The sequence below is a fragment of the Pinus tabuliformis genome, chromosome 3_1 (assembly GCF_031772625.1).
Source record: "Pinus tabuliformis cultivar Carrire ecotype Pingquan chromosome 3_1, CPIR1, whole genome shotgun sequence".
In the NCBI taxonomy this organism is placed as follows: Eukaryota; Viridiplantae; Streptophyta; class Pinopsida; order Pinales; family Pinaceae; genus Pinus; species Pinus tabuliformis.
In genome coordinates, this window is record NC_142301.1 from 498,869,596 (window position 1) to 498,884,868 (window position 15,273).

Here is a 15,273-nt window from a genome sequence, read left to right on the forward strand (position 1 = left end):
GGAGGTCTCCAGATTAGAGACCTTGGACTGGGAAATATCGCTTTAGGTGGAAAAATATTTTGGCAACTCTACTCCAATAAACATCACTTAGTCAGTCAACTACTCCGGAATAAATATCTCAAAGTAATCTCATTAAGAAATCTTCAAGAAAATAGAGTTCCCAAAGGCACGTCACTCTGGAATCTCTACAGAAAAGAGTTGGCCACCTTCCAAAATCAGCTCTACAGGGTGCTTGGTAACGGAGCTAACATCATGATATGGCAAGATAAAATCATGGGCAATCCCCCCCTTGAACACATAGTGGATTTAGCGGATCTCCGTGACTGGTTTTCCCAACAAGGTTTACACAGTCTAGCCGATATTTTTGCTTGGTACAGACAAGGGAATTGGGAAGATTGGGTCTTCCACAATCTACCAGAACATTTAATACAACAAAAGAACCTTCTCCTGGATAAGCTGAAGGGCTCAGCTCCAATCAACCTACACACATCGGATCTCTAGAGATGGGGGAAGACAGGGGTCTATACCCCTGCGCTTGGCTTTGCAGCCTTGCAACCCATGCAAAATCAAGTTCTCAACCCCTCCACCTGGCAACACAAATGGGATACTTATGGTATACCCAAGGTGAATTTCTTCACTTGGTTAATCATCCATAGGAAAGTGCTGACAAGTGAAAATCTTCTCCGCAGAGGCAGTATAGGACCACACTGGTGCATTCTGTGCAAATCAACATCTGAAAGCATTGATCACCTCTTTGTAAGTTGTGCCTTTGCACAATCGGTATGGGCCCTCATCCTTCAAGGTCTAAATGCACCTGCCCCTACTCAGTGCACAGTAGTGGAACTCTTCTCCACTTGGAATGAAAGGTACCCTAGGACCCTCAGAACAAACTCTCTGTGGAATCAGATCTGGCACTCCATTCCCAAGTTCATTTGTTGGAAGCTCTGGCTAGCCAGAAACAACTGGATATTCAACAATGCATCGTCCTCTCCCTTGTCTGTGGTAGCCAAAGCTAAGGCGGCCCTGATGGAGGCTCTAGGGAACTACCCCAGTAAGTTAGATAACACTCTCATAACTGAAGAAAGAAGTTGGCTGGGAACCCTTCTCGTCTGGGCCAGCAAAGAAATACTTGCATGACCCACATTCAACCCTACTTGGTGCATCAGAACTACAGATGCAGAGTTCCAATCCTGGTGGAGGAAGCAAGGAAAGGTAACTGTCTTCTTTGATGGTGCCTCCAAGGACCTCTGGTGTTGGTGGTGTGGTTTACTCTCAGGATGGCTCTCGAACAAATAGCTATAATTGGGGATTAGGAAAGAGCACCAACAACTAGGCTGAAATCTTAGGGCTTCTTAAAGGATGCCAGATTGCCCAGGAACATGGTCGCACAACTCTCCAGGTCTTCGGAGATTCAGAACTCTTGATAAAGACAATAAACTCAGACGAACATCTAAGCAATCTGGCTCTCAATAACACTCTCCAGAGGTTGCGGGGCTTGTTGAGTTTCTTCACCACCTCCTCTTTCTTTCACATTCTCCGCACCTCAAACAAAGAGGCAGACATCAAAGCAAACGAGGGATGTTATTTGACTCAGGGGTTCCTCAAAAGAAATTCGGATGAACCAGGGTGGACCGCCATTCCTTAGCTAAACAATGATGCAACAAGCAAAACATGTCTCGAGCAACCGTTGGATCTCAGCATTCAACGGTCCAGATCCACCTTCAGCTGAACTAATTAGAATACTAGAACCGTTCATTGGAGCAGAACAAGGGTCTTCGCTTGGGAAAGAGCGAAGAAGTCAAAGAAGTGGAAAGGTGGCTTTCTAGCCAAGAGTGGGTTTTCGGATGGCACTAACAGTGGTAAGTGGTATCATGAGCCTGGCTCCGATTCCACTAAGAGGAGGACATGTAGTAGTGGCGAAGGGTGGGGAAACCGCTTTATTGGGTGATTAACCCATGAGGGTGTTATCAACCTGAAACATATGGGAACCATCGGATCTAATCAAAATAGATCAACAACGGAGATTCAACATGCAGGTTGGCAGATCAGGGATCGGGGTTTGGTAGAGGCATGAGATTTTGCAATGGCCCGATGGGTGTGGACCCGATGTGGTAATGTGCTCGAGCCTAAAAAGTATAAAATCCGTAAAGGGATAGATCGGTCGAATCCATCCAAATCAGATCAACGGCAAAAGATCACCATACAAGTCGATCGATCGGGATCAGGGTTTGGCAGAGCCAAGTGCATTACGGAGGGTTGATGGGCATGGACCCGAAATGGTTATGCATAGGAACATAAAAATTTTGATGTCTAATTAGTAGAAAATTGGTCACGAAAATGGAGTGTTGCATTGAGGTTCGAGGAAGATTCGATCCCTGACACCGATAAAGGTGGAACCTTGAACAATGAGCCTAACTATCGGAGCCAAGGTCTTATGAAGGGTCGTTGGGCGCGGACCCGAAATGGGTTTTTGCGCAGGGACATAAAAGAATTTGAAGTACGCCAGAGTAAATCGCATATCGGCTGCGGTGGTGGTGTGTAGTAAAGTCGAGGTTGTGCCGATTGCCAATAAAGGTGAATCCTCGATCATCGAGCTAAGACTATACTTAGGAAGAAAGGATTGCTTTGCGGAAATCCACATTATATCGGTTTACAAGGCTTTAGGGTGTACAAACTCAAAAGGCCCGACAAGTATCAAAGGAACTCAACCACCGGGAGCCTTCCTCCGATGCGATTGCATGGGGTTCGCTAGTTGCTCCCTTTTGTGACATAAGGCATCACTTTGTATCCTTAAAATGCCAATGCGATGCACCTTTAAAGCTCCAACTCCTTAAAGGATTTGTAAGAAGTAGAATGCCACATTGACATTAAGAAACTCCTTGTAATGTCGGTTGAAAAGGCCACAAACCAACCATTGATTTTTAATATATTAACCATTTAAGTTTAAAAAAATAATAAATAATAAATAATAATAATAATTATGTTGAATCAAAATATTCAAATATTAAAATCAATTTAAATATATAAATAATAAATATATAATCTCTCTTATATATAAATACTCTCCTTGAGTCTCTCCCTTTTATATATATAAAATATTAAAATGCCGGTGTCAGGCGCAGTAATATTATATACTAAAAAAATTAAAAATATAAAAATAAAAATTTATTTTTTAATTATATAATTTATATAATAATCAAAATTTTATTAAATCAAAATATTGAAATATTGAAATCAATTTAAATATATAAATAATAAATATATAATCTCTCTTATATAAAAATACTCTCCTTGAGTCTCTCCCTTTATCACGCATGAAATTCGGCTTAAAAATACAAAGGAACAGTTTTACACATGTTTCTCTAGTTATTCTGAAGAGAAAAAGTAAAGAAACTCTAATGTTTAAGCATTGACTACACAATCTTCTGCAATATATGTACATAAAACATAAACAACAAAAGGAACATAAAACATAAACAACAAAAGGAACTTAAAAATGAACAGTTTTACATATGTTTCTCTAGTTATTATTAAGAGAAAAAGTAAAGAAACTCTAATGTTTAAGCATTGACTCCCACATACAATATGCACACACAATCTTCTGTAATATATGTACATAAAACATAAACAACAAAAGGGATACTCATCAGCATGACATCCCAGATATTGCCCTTACAACAAGGTGATGCATGCTTATTTAACCCATCAAGAAATTGCTCAAGTTTCTCAATTAAGGATATTTATGTTAAGGATATCCTTGGTCTTTCTTCCTGTGAAGGTTTCAACACAGGCTCATGTTTTGTGGGCAATTCGGGCAGTTTAACATATTTCTCTACAGGATTTGTATTCCCCAACACCAAGGAATGTCGGAACTCCAAAAAAACAGTCTTCAAATCTCCCGGAACTTTCCCCAGCTCCCATTGCAGCTTCCCTTGAAAAAGGAACGTTCCCATACAGTTCCAAAGCTCCCGGGAGCACGGGAACCATTAAGGATATCCTTGGTCTTTCTTCCTGTGAAGGTTTCAACACAGGCTCATGTTTTGTGGGCAATTCGGGCAGTTTAACATATTTCTCTACAGGATTTGTATTCCCCAACACCAAGGAATGTCGGAACTCCAAAAAAACAGTCTTCAAATCTCCCGGAACTTTCCCCAGCTCCCATTGCAGCTTCCCTTGAAAAGGGAACGTTCCCATATAGTTCCAAAGCTCCTGGGAGCACGGGAACCATTAGAACGAGTTTCCCACCTCTCACGAGGAGTTCTCGTGTAACATAGATGATAACATATTGAATTTATTCCCCAACCCCAGGGAATGTCAGAACTCCCAAAAAACAGTAAGTCTTCAAAGCTCCCGGAACTTTCTCCAGCTCCCATTGCAGCTCCCCTTGAAAAGGGAACATTCCCATACAGTTCCAAAGCTCTCGTGAGCATGGGAACCATTGGAACGGGTTTCCCACCTCTCATGAGCAATTCCCGTGTAACATAGATGATAATATATTGAATTCATATAAAAAATAACATCTTGAATTTATATCTAGAAAATTTTGTGAAAGTTTCGGGCAATTCAACATATTTCTCTACAGGCTTTGTATTCATATTTCTCTACAGGCTTTGTATTCCCCAACACCAAGGAATGTCGAAACTCCAAAAAAATAGTCTTCAAAGCTCCCGGAACTTTCCCATTGCAGCTTCCCTTGAAAAGGGAACATTCTCATACAGTTCCAAAGCTCCCAGGAGCACGGGAACCATTAGAACGGGTTTCCCACCTCTCACGAACAATTCCCATGTAACATAGATGATAACATATTGAATCTATTCCCCAACGCCAGGGAATGTTGGAACTCTCAAAAAACAGTAAGTCTTCAAAGCTCCCGGAACTTTCTCCAGCTCCCATTGCAACTCCCCTTGAAAAGGGAACATTCCCATATAGTTCCAAAGCTCCCGTGAGTGCGGGAACCTTCGGAACGGGTTTGGAATGGGTTTCCCACCTCTCATGAGCGGTTCCGTGTAACATAGATGATAACATATTGAATTCATATAAAAAATAACATCTTGAATTTATATCTAGAAAATTTTGTGAAAGTTAAATCCCTACTATCCACTAATAATATTGATAATTAAACTAAAATTTTAAAACAATTATTCCAAAATATACATACATGATAACATATTGAATTAATGTAAAAAATAACGTCTTGAATTTATATTTAGAAACTTTATGGAGGTTAAATCTATATTATCCACCTAATAATATTGATAATTAAATTAAAATTTTAGAACAATTATTCTAAAATATACATATATGATAACATATTGAATTCATATAAAAAATAGCATCTTGAATTTATATCTAGAAAATTGTGTGAAAGTTAAATCCTTACTATCCATCTAATAATATTGATGGTTAAATTAAAATTTTAAAACAAATACTCCAAACTATACATATATGATAACATATTGAATTTATATCCCATTTAAATCATTTTTTCTAACAATTTTTATATAATACAATATATATTTTTTTACCATTTCTTTTTAGATAAATATATTTATATAATAAAATAATATTATGTTTTTTTATCTTTTCAATATAAATATATTAATATTTTATATATAAAATGAATTATACAAATTTTGATATTCACAATTTTACTCTTTTTATTAAAAAGTCAATTGATTAATTTATTTCCAAATAAACACCCTTCAAGGTAAAACTGGTAGAAGTCATATTAAAATAACCTATTAAATTTTATGTTTCATATAACTCACTTTCTCTCTCACACATATATAAAAAATTCTTAAAAATAATATTATTGGATATAAATAGTCCATAGAGTAAGTCTGTCTCATTCAACTTATTCATATATATATGAAAAAAATTAAAAACAATATTATTTAGTATAATACAAAAATAATCTATTAAATTTTTTATTTTATTTAACTCTCATATATATTTAAAAAATAATATTATTTGGTATAGATAGTGCAGGGAGTATGTTGTCTCATTTAACCCATTCATATATATATATAATTAAAAATAATATTATTTGATATAAATAATTTATAGTGTTTTGAATAAAGGGTGATGGGATGTTTTGTTTTTTTTTTTTTACAACATGGTGAATCGGTAACTGCCTGGCCTAATCTAAGGGAGACCCAGGATCAAACCTCAACGCTGCCACTATAACACCAAGAGCATAACCAACCACCTGCAAGTCGGGTATACTAAGTGATGGGATGCTTTGTTAAGGCACTCTTTATGTAAAAATAAAAGGTAGAAGAGTGCTTTGTTAAAGCACTCTTGGTGATTGATGTGAAGAAGGAAGGTGGTGAGATACTTTGTTAAAGCACTCCTGATAATGAGTTGCTCTGTTAAGACACTAATTAATATGAAGATAAAAAATGAGATACTTCCAAACAAAAATCTGATTTCAAATATGTGAACAGGACATTACAAGCAAATCAGCAGCACTCAATGAGAAATTCAGGGAGGCTCCCCCTGAACAATCAGAAATTCCATTATACGACTCTCAGGCTGTGAACGTAACAGTTCTGTCCCAACCGTGAGTTGCTAGAAACGTGATCCTAAATTAACTCACCTCATTTTGTTGAGATTTTAATGAATTGCTGCTCATGGCTTATACTCTTTTGTTTGCGTTCTCAGAGAATGGCCAGACTTTGAGAAGACCTCGGATGATAACATCGCAATTCCTAAAGAGATTGAGCAATACGAGGTTGAATGAGCTGAAAATTTTCAGTTTCACAGTTACACGATTTCATTCTCAAATTTTAACATGCTTTACGATATATATTATAAATTTCGACTGCAATTGCATAAATTTCTGTAATACCGTGTTAATAGGAAAAATTCAAATCTTACTATACCGACAAGTTTGACAAACTGAGAGATCTACATTGGCCGAACAATCTGGGAACTTGGACTTTGAAAGCATACTTTGCTGCAGGAGAAAAAGAGATTGAAGGGACGAAGTTACAGGTATGTCTATGGTGTACTGTCTTTGTAATTTGACAGAAAGTTCTCTGGTTTCAGACACGATTTTGACTCTAATTTTCTCTAATGCCATATGCAGGTCACCATTTTAATGCAGTTCAGTGAAGCAGACAGTTTAAGCTTTGAGGAGATCATAGAAAGGACTAGAATATCCAACCCTACCAAAATCTTGGAATCTCTTGTTAAGCAAAATATACTGATAAAGGTGGGATATTGAGATTTTTTAATTAATTTTTATAAAATATTTTTTTATTATAAATATAAATAAGTTATAAAGGTGGGATATTGAGATTTTTTAATTAATTTTTATAAAATATTTTTTTATTATAAATATAAATAAGTTATTTTACAATTATGTATATTTATTATACAATTTATATATATATATATAAATTTTATATAATAATATTGTGTATTTGTTTAATGGGTTTGAAACATTTGGAATGGAAATTAGTTACAATAAATAAGTGAAATCAATATTGAGTAATGAATTAAAAATAATAATAATAATTATCGTTATGAAATCAATATTGAGAAAGAAATTAAAAATAATAATGATTAAAAAGTAAGTAAAAAATAAAAATTAATGGGAGAGTATTTAATTATAAAAAAATGAAAATAAAAATAAAAATATAATAAATAAAAAAAATCAATGTTAAATTAAAAATAATTAATTATAGAAATGAGAAATTTACCAAATAATATGAACTTAATATAATATTATTGGTATAATTGAGTATAATATTAAATTAAAATGATTAAAAAGTAGGAGGTCTATGAAGTTTAAAATGAAATGTTAAATTAACCAAGGGAAAGATAAGAAAGAGATATCAAAAGGATATTAAAAAAAATAGAATGAAAACAAAAACTTATTAATGATAAAAAGAAATGCAAATTAAATAGTAAAGAAGGAAAAGAATAAATAATTAAAAAAATAAAAAGGTGACGAATAATGGTTTTCTAACATTGGTTGAGTTATAATAAAATATTAAACTAATTAAGTTTATAATAAAATTTTGATGTTCTTTAATTTATAAAGTTTTTAAAATAATGTGAGAAAATGTAATGTTTTTGTTATTGAGAAGTTATGGGTTCAATTTTCTCAACAATCTAAGGGTCAGACTCCATGGTTGTGTTTTCTATTGAAGTGTTTTCTATTGAAACGTTATCCGTTCAATTCTCAAGCTCCATGATCGAGCATAAGATTGATCCCTTAGGATTGATCCCTTCAAATGGACCTGCCTCATACAAATACTTACAATAGAAGTAGTGATCACCAATCTCCAAGATTCATGAACCACCATATATGTGTGAGAGAGAAATGTAATAAACAATAATAGATTTTAAGATTTTGCAGATAAATTATAGATTATGTCTAATCAATTTAACCAATATGTAATTTGAAATTTAATAAACTTGTAATTCTCACATAAAATCTAACTAACATATTTTTAAAACATTGAAATCTAGCTTAAACTTAACTTATTTTCTAAACATTACATTCCTAAGTAAATTTTAATTTGAAGTCTATCTAACTACATTAAAAATAATTGAAATACTTAAAACAAGCCTAATTAAAAAAGAAAAAAGAAAGAGGGAGGTGGTGGTTAAAATCCGTGCTTTCACTACAACCACCATTTTTACTTACCAAATGCCTCCTATAAAGCTTACAAAAGGTCACTGCATGCTTATAACAGGAGAACAACGGAGACAACGTGAGCTATGCAATCAACGATGGCTTCACTTCTGAGCATTACAGGGTCAAGGTATTTCATTATGAGAATCGAGACTTTTTATCAATTTTATGTTAATTATATCTATGTAACCAGAATTTTATATAACACTGCTACTCTCTGAACAGGTGAGTGACGTTGTCTATGAAGACATTTTAAAAGAAAAGAAGCCTAGCAAACTTGCACCGCTTGAGAGATATAAGAAACAGGTGAGATTGATTTTATAGATATATATATTTTTCAGCACAGTGAAAAAACCCTTTGAATATGCCTTCATACATAATTAATTAACATAAAAACAATGTTGACATCTAGGTTCAAGCTGCAATAGTTCATTTAATGAAAAGATCAAGGGTGGATGAAGGTTACAGAACGCACGAACTGTTTAAGTTAATAGAAGCTCAGAAGGTATATGAAAATATATTTGTAACTATGTTTAATTCCATTATCATCTGACTATTATTCTTCTAAAGAACTACTGTTAACGTAAATGCTTTGTAATTTACCATGGCAGGTGCGGCCTGATTTCACAGAATCAGATTTTAAGTTATGCGTAAACGGCCTTATTATCTCTAAACATATTCGGAAATCCGAGGACGACCCGGACGTTTTGACATATATACCATAGTCCTCTCAACATTATACAGATTATCTCCACAGTTTACTAATCTCGCATTGTGTTGTCGTCCTCATGGGTGGGTTTTATGAAGCTTAGTGATGGAGTGCTGCCATTGCAGTTACCACTCAATCCCACGACGCTCTCACCATGCTCTATGTCTGCTGTGGAAAATTGTAAATTCCTATTAACTCAGTATGATAACATACTGACAGGAAATTCTTATCTTCTCTTCTTTATTTCGCATTAATATAGAAAATTATTACTTTTAATGGTACATTGTATTGTGTTGTAGATTGCACAATTTAATTTTATAATTCCATTAAATCAGATTAACCAAAAAAAATTAGGTTTTTAATTATTTTATATAATATATTAATATTTTATTTAGTATAGTCCACATGGGGTAGCTCAAGCGGCAAGGGCCGTGGAAATGAAGTCTCACCGAACCGGAAGTCTTGGGTTCAAATCTTGGGCTACCCTTCCCCCGTAGAGGGGTACATAATGGACATGTAAATCGGAGAGTCCCACCCCAGCTTACAAAAAAAAAATATTTTATTTAGTATAAGTATTGAAATTTTTTATTTGTAACCAAAATTATTGCTTTTAATGTTAGATTGGATAGTGTAAATTAAACAATTTAAAAATACAATTCCAATAAAACTAACTATAAAAATTTAATTTTTAATTATTTTATATAATATATATAACATTGAAATATTTTATTTAGTATAGGTATTGAAATATTTTATTTGTAAATTATATTATTTAATGTAATTTTTTTTTAATAAATATTTTGAAATATACATCACTATTATTTAATCTAGCCTATTAAAATATTTTGTTTATTACATATATATTTTTTACTATTATTAATATTTTGTTAAATATTATTCTCTAATTTATATATATATATATATTTTTAAAGGGTTGATATTGAAATATTGGTTAACATATGTATTAAATAGTTTTTTAAGTATTATATTGAAATATTTTGAATTATACATCTTCATATTTGAAAGTGAAAATATAATTCTTTCATTTGTTTGTCTTTTTTCCTCAGGTTTGTCATAAAATTATGTTATTTAACATGAACATTACAAAAAAATAATTTGTTTGTTTGTTTTTTTCCTTAGGTTTGGTATAAAGTTATGTTATGTTATTTAACATGAACATTACACAAAAATAATTTGTTTGTTTGTTTTTTTCCTTAGGTTTGGTATAAAGTTATGTTATGTTATTTAACATGAACATTACACAAATTTTTTTTTTTTTTTTTTTTTTTTATCCTTTGGTTTGGTATAAAATTATGTTATTTAACATGAACATTACAAAAAAAATATATTGAGACAAAGAGTGAAATATTTTACCTTTTTGTGCTAAATTGTAATATAGTGAATTGAAGTTATTGATGTATTATAATGCTTTTAATTTTAACTAACCAAATTGATGAGCCTCATCATTGGGTAACTATATGGGCCTTAATTCACCTCCTAGTTTAGTCAAATCAACTCTTATGTTATGTTATTTAACATGAACATTACAAAAAAAAATATATTGAGACAAAGAGTGAAATATTTTACCTTTTTGTGCTAAATTGTAATATAGTGAATTGAAGTTATTGATGTATTATAATGCTTTTAATTTTAACTAACCAAAATTGATGAGCCTCATCATTGGGTAACTATATGGACCTTAATTCACCTCCTAGCTTAGTCAAATCAACTCTTATGTTGTGTTATTTAACATGAACATTACAAAAAAAATAATTTGTTTGTTTTACAAAAAATAATTTGTTTGTTTTTTTTTTTCCTTCGGTTTGATATAAAATTATGTTATTTAACTTGAAAATTACAGAAAAATATATATATTGAGACAAAGAGTGAAATATTTTACCTTTTTTGTGCTAAATTGTAATATAGTGAATTGAAATTATTGATGTATTATAATGCTTTTAATTTTAACTAACCAAATTGATGAGCCTCATCATTGGGTAACTATATGGACCTTAATTCACCTCCTAGCTTAGTCAAATCAACTCTTCTCACAATTTATTACGTGTTTTGATTATATTTTGTTCAATGCTATGAGTCAAAGTAAGATATTATGCCTAGTGAACTAATGTGCATTAAATGCAGGTTTCTGAGAGAAAATGAGAGAAAATCAAGGAATTTTCAAAGTAAGATATTATGCCTAGTGGACTAATGTGCATTAAATGCAGGTTTGTGAGAGAAAATCAAGGAATTTTGATAAGAGAAAATCAAGGAATTTTTGCAAGATTAAAGGCTGAAACTCCAATGGGACAAGGAAGAGAGATTGTAGGAGGTAAATCCTCCTCATTTACTCCTCCCTCATTCGAAATGCAGGTTTGTGAGAAAAAATCAAGGAATTTTGCCATTAAATGCAGGTTTGATGAGAGAAAATCAGGGAATTTTGATGAGAGAAGGAAGAGAGATTGTAGGAGGCAAACCCTCCTCATTTACTCCTCCCTCATTCGAATATATTCCTCCATAAGGAAGAGAGATTGTAGGAGGTAAATCCAAATCAAGGAATTTTGATGAGAGAAAATCTAGGAATTTAATAAAGAATCAAGGAATTTAATAAGGAATTTTGATAACGTTTGTGAGAGAAAATCAAGGAATTTTGATGAGAGAACATCAGGGAAGGAAGAGAGATTGTAGGAGGTAAATCCTCCTCATTTATGTAGGAGGTAAATCCTCCTCATTTACTCCTCTCATTCAGGGAAGGAAGAGAGATTGTAGGAGGTAAATCCTCCTCATTTATGTAGGAGGTAAATCCTCCTCATTTACTCCTCTCATTCAAATTTTCCTCCATCAATCACACTAGCTCAAGTACAAGCAGTTGAGTCATCAAGGCAGTTGAGCAAGTGATAGTCAAAGAGTTAGTTCATCTCGAGTTTGGGAGCCAAGCCTCCCTAGATTTAAGATTGTAGGAGGTAAATCCTCCTCATTTATGTAGGAGTTAAATCCTCCTCATTTACTCCTCTCATTCAAATATTCCTCCATCAAGCAGTTGAGTCATCAAGGCAGCTGAGCAAGTGATAGTCAAAGAGTTAGTTCATCTCGAGTTTCGGAGCCAAGCCTCCCTAGATTTAAGAAAGTCATTGGAGACTTCAGTTGTATAAATAAAGAGGCCTAGAGTCTCATTAGGAATCAATTTTTTGTTATAAAAACACTAGTTAATTTTGAGCTCCAGACTTGTCGAAGACATTGCTATGTAATTTTCTATTGTGATAATGGGAATTAGCTTTTTCTTAATCTAGTATTTAGTTAACTCAAAGGGCTGAAGCTCTTGGGTTAGGGCCAACCCTAGCAGCAAAGGCTCATCTTCTTGCATCTGTATGCTTAGATTAATTTCATAGATTCATGGTTAATTTGTCCTTAGAAGTATTTCATTGTAAGTAGTGTAGACTTGATTAGTTTGTTTATTAGTTTTTTTCCATTTGTGCTTTACTTCAGCAGTAGGTTAGAAGGGATAAAAGGAACATTAAAGAGCATCAAAAAGCTATCAATAGGTGTCTTGGTCTCACCTCTTCCTTCAGGATTTGAGTAAAGGACCCCTATGCAGACCCCAAAAAGGCAAAATTCTACTTTCTCATAGAATTTAGAGTTTACTGTACTTAAACCAGCATTTGATCAATTTGCAAATGTAAGATTTAATTATCATTTCTTCCATCTTTAGCCTTACAGTAGATCTCATCCATGATTCATCTTATTCTGCAAATTTTCCGCATGCATGAAGTAGATAGCTAGCTCATTAAACTTTGTTTTTCTAGCTTATTGAAATTCATCTTGTTTACATGATTTTTGGGCAAATATCAATGTTTGATGCAGTGTATGTGTTTCAAAAAAAAAGAGAGATCTTTGGGAAAATATCAATGTTTGATGCAGTGTAGGTGTTTCAGAAGAAAAGAGAGATCTCATAGTCAACAACCTCCTCCCAACTTCATCCGTCCATGATCATTTCTTGCATTCACTAAGACCCTCACCAATTTCATCATTTTTCAAGGAAACTTCTCCAAGCATGTTGAGCAATTCCAACCATCTCCCAACCTTAGCTTTGAGTTTTGAGTGATCCTAGGTATTTTCTCACTCTATTCCATCCACAAAACACCTTCCCTAAGCCTTCCATCACCTTCAGCACCCGTCGTTTTTCTCCCAGCTGTATCCTGTAGGTTTTTAGGACATCTTGTAGGTTTTCCTGTAGTGGCCTATTTTGAGGCTGAATTGAAGGAAAACCTCTAGAAAGCCACACAAGATCACCTAAAGGTTTCCCAAACATTTCAACCATCCACCAACATCCCTAAGCCACCTGCCACATCACCAAAAGAGATTAGCTTTCACTTGTTTTTCCATGAAAAGATAAAAAGAAAAAAACAAATTTGTTGTAGTTGTTTACATGCACAGTAGAGTGTTGATGCTTTGAATTTACATGCTTAAGATAGTTGAATTCCATCCATGTTAATCTAGCATTCTTTTTTAAACATAGTCTCTTAGCAGTTAAGTAGGAAATGGTGTGGTTTAGCATTGGATTTTAGCCTTTTTCCTTACTGCAGTAGACAAGATTTCTCTTAGAGTAGATTTATCTTTTCCTCGTCAGTAATCAAGCTTCTTTTGAATCCATAGAAGTCTGGCTTGAAAAAATCTAGTTCTCTCGTTAGCTGAATAGTGACAAAAGGCAGAACCATCACATTTACTTTTGTATACAGCACTGTCACCTTCAAGTTTGTACGAACCCCGGGTTGATAAAGTAAAGTTGGTAGTCCTAGGAGTTGCAGCATTCTTGTTGCTGCAATACTGGTGCTCAAGACGCATATTAGACAAATTAAGGCCCATACCTCTAAATTAAATGTAAATTTAAACCCTATGACCATCCTTTAGCACATTAAACCTCTCTTTCTGCATTAGATAATGTATTTTTAACTTTAATGTATTTTTTATTTTAATATATTCATTAGGAATTTTTATGAATAATTGCATATTTGAGCCTAATATTATTTATTTTTGTGGAATATTATGAGAATATTAAGCAGATTATGAAGATTTGGAGGAGGAGATAATTTAGGGACTTGTTCCCTACTACAGGAAGATTAATAATAAATAGTAAATCAACAAAATATTATGGAAGTATGGCACAGATTATGGAACTCCTATGATTGAGAAAATCTAGGAATGTGAACTCCTATGATTAAGAAAATCTAGGAATGTGTTCCCTGCCATTTAATGCAGATTCCTAGTATTGAGGACCAAATCCACTAATCAAGGGATTTTGGTGGGGGAAGCTACCTCCTTTCATGGAGAATGATTCCTAATCATTTTGTATAAGTACCAAGTCGAATTTGCCTCTAGAGAGATATTTTCATTAGTATTATTGTCGAGAGAACTTGTATTTTTATAGTTCCATTGTATTTTTTTACGGGGATGTAATTGTATTGATATTTTCATCAGTATTATTGTGGAGAGAACTTGTATTTTTACAGCTCCATTGTATTTTTTTACAGGGATGTAATTGTATTGATGAAAATAATGAAGATTAGTGTCATGTTTAGCTTCTAAATCTTGTTCTCCTCTATAGGTCTCTGAGTTTCCTTGAACCTCAGAGCCCTTTTACATCATTTTCTTTCTTTCTTTTCACTGCTTATTCACATGCATCTCTTGTTTTTATTTATTTCTACTTCTGCATCTAGTATTAATGATTTTTTGTTGTATGATTGAGTTAAATGGTTAATGTAAGTTCTTTTTCAGGATCACAAGCATCATTTCATCCTCGGAAAATATTTGGAAGGTCATAGTAATCATTGAGCTACCTTATTCCCAAATCTAGATTTCTGGAACTCCTTTGTGGCAAAGAACAATAAATTTCTGCTATATTGTAGAGCATGCTAACGAGCTT

The 15,273-nt window shown here is 33.3% G+C and overlaps 1 protein-coding gene across 1 annotated transcript; it reads left to right on the plus strand.

Moving 5' to 3' along the window:
* Positions 1–4,311: 4,311 nt before the first annotated feature.
* LOC149187989 (cullin-4-like) lies at positions 4,312–9,372 on the plus strand. Its single transcript, XM_089409848.1, has 9 exons — positions 4,312–4,476; positions 6,447–6,562; positions 6,664–6,733; positions 6,862–6,996; positions 7,091–7,216; positions 8,709–8,777; positions 8,873–8,953; positions 9,060–9,152; positions 9,259–9,372. The coding sequence occupies exons 1-9, from the start codon at positions 4,312–4,314 to the stop codon at positions 9,370–9,372; spliced, it is 969 nt and encodes a 322-aa protein (XP_089265974.1).
* The last annotated feature ends 5,901 nt before the right edge of the window (positions 9,373–15,273 follow it).

Excerpts from the sequence above, each read along its gene's own strand:
- LOC149187989 (XM_089409848.1), top strand. The coding sequence starts at position 4,312 with ATGTCAGAACTCCCAAAAAACAGTAAGTCTTCAAAGCTCCCGGAACTT. Across the intron at positions 6,563-6,663 it reads GTAACAGTTCTGTCCCAACC|AGAATGGCCAGACTTTGAGA; the intron begins GTGAGTTGCTAG and ends TTGCGTTCTCAG. Across the intron at positions 8,778-8,872 it reads CTGAGCATTACAGGGTCAAG|GTGAGTGACGTTGTCTATGA; the intron begins GTATTTCATTAT and ends CTCTCTGAACAG.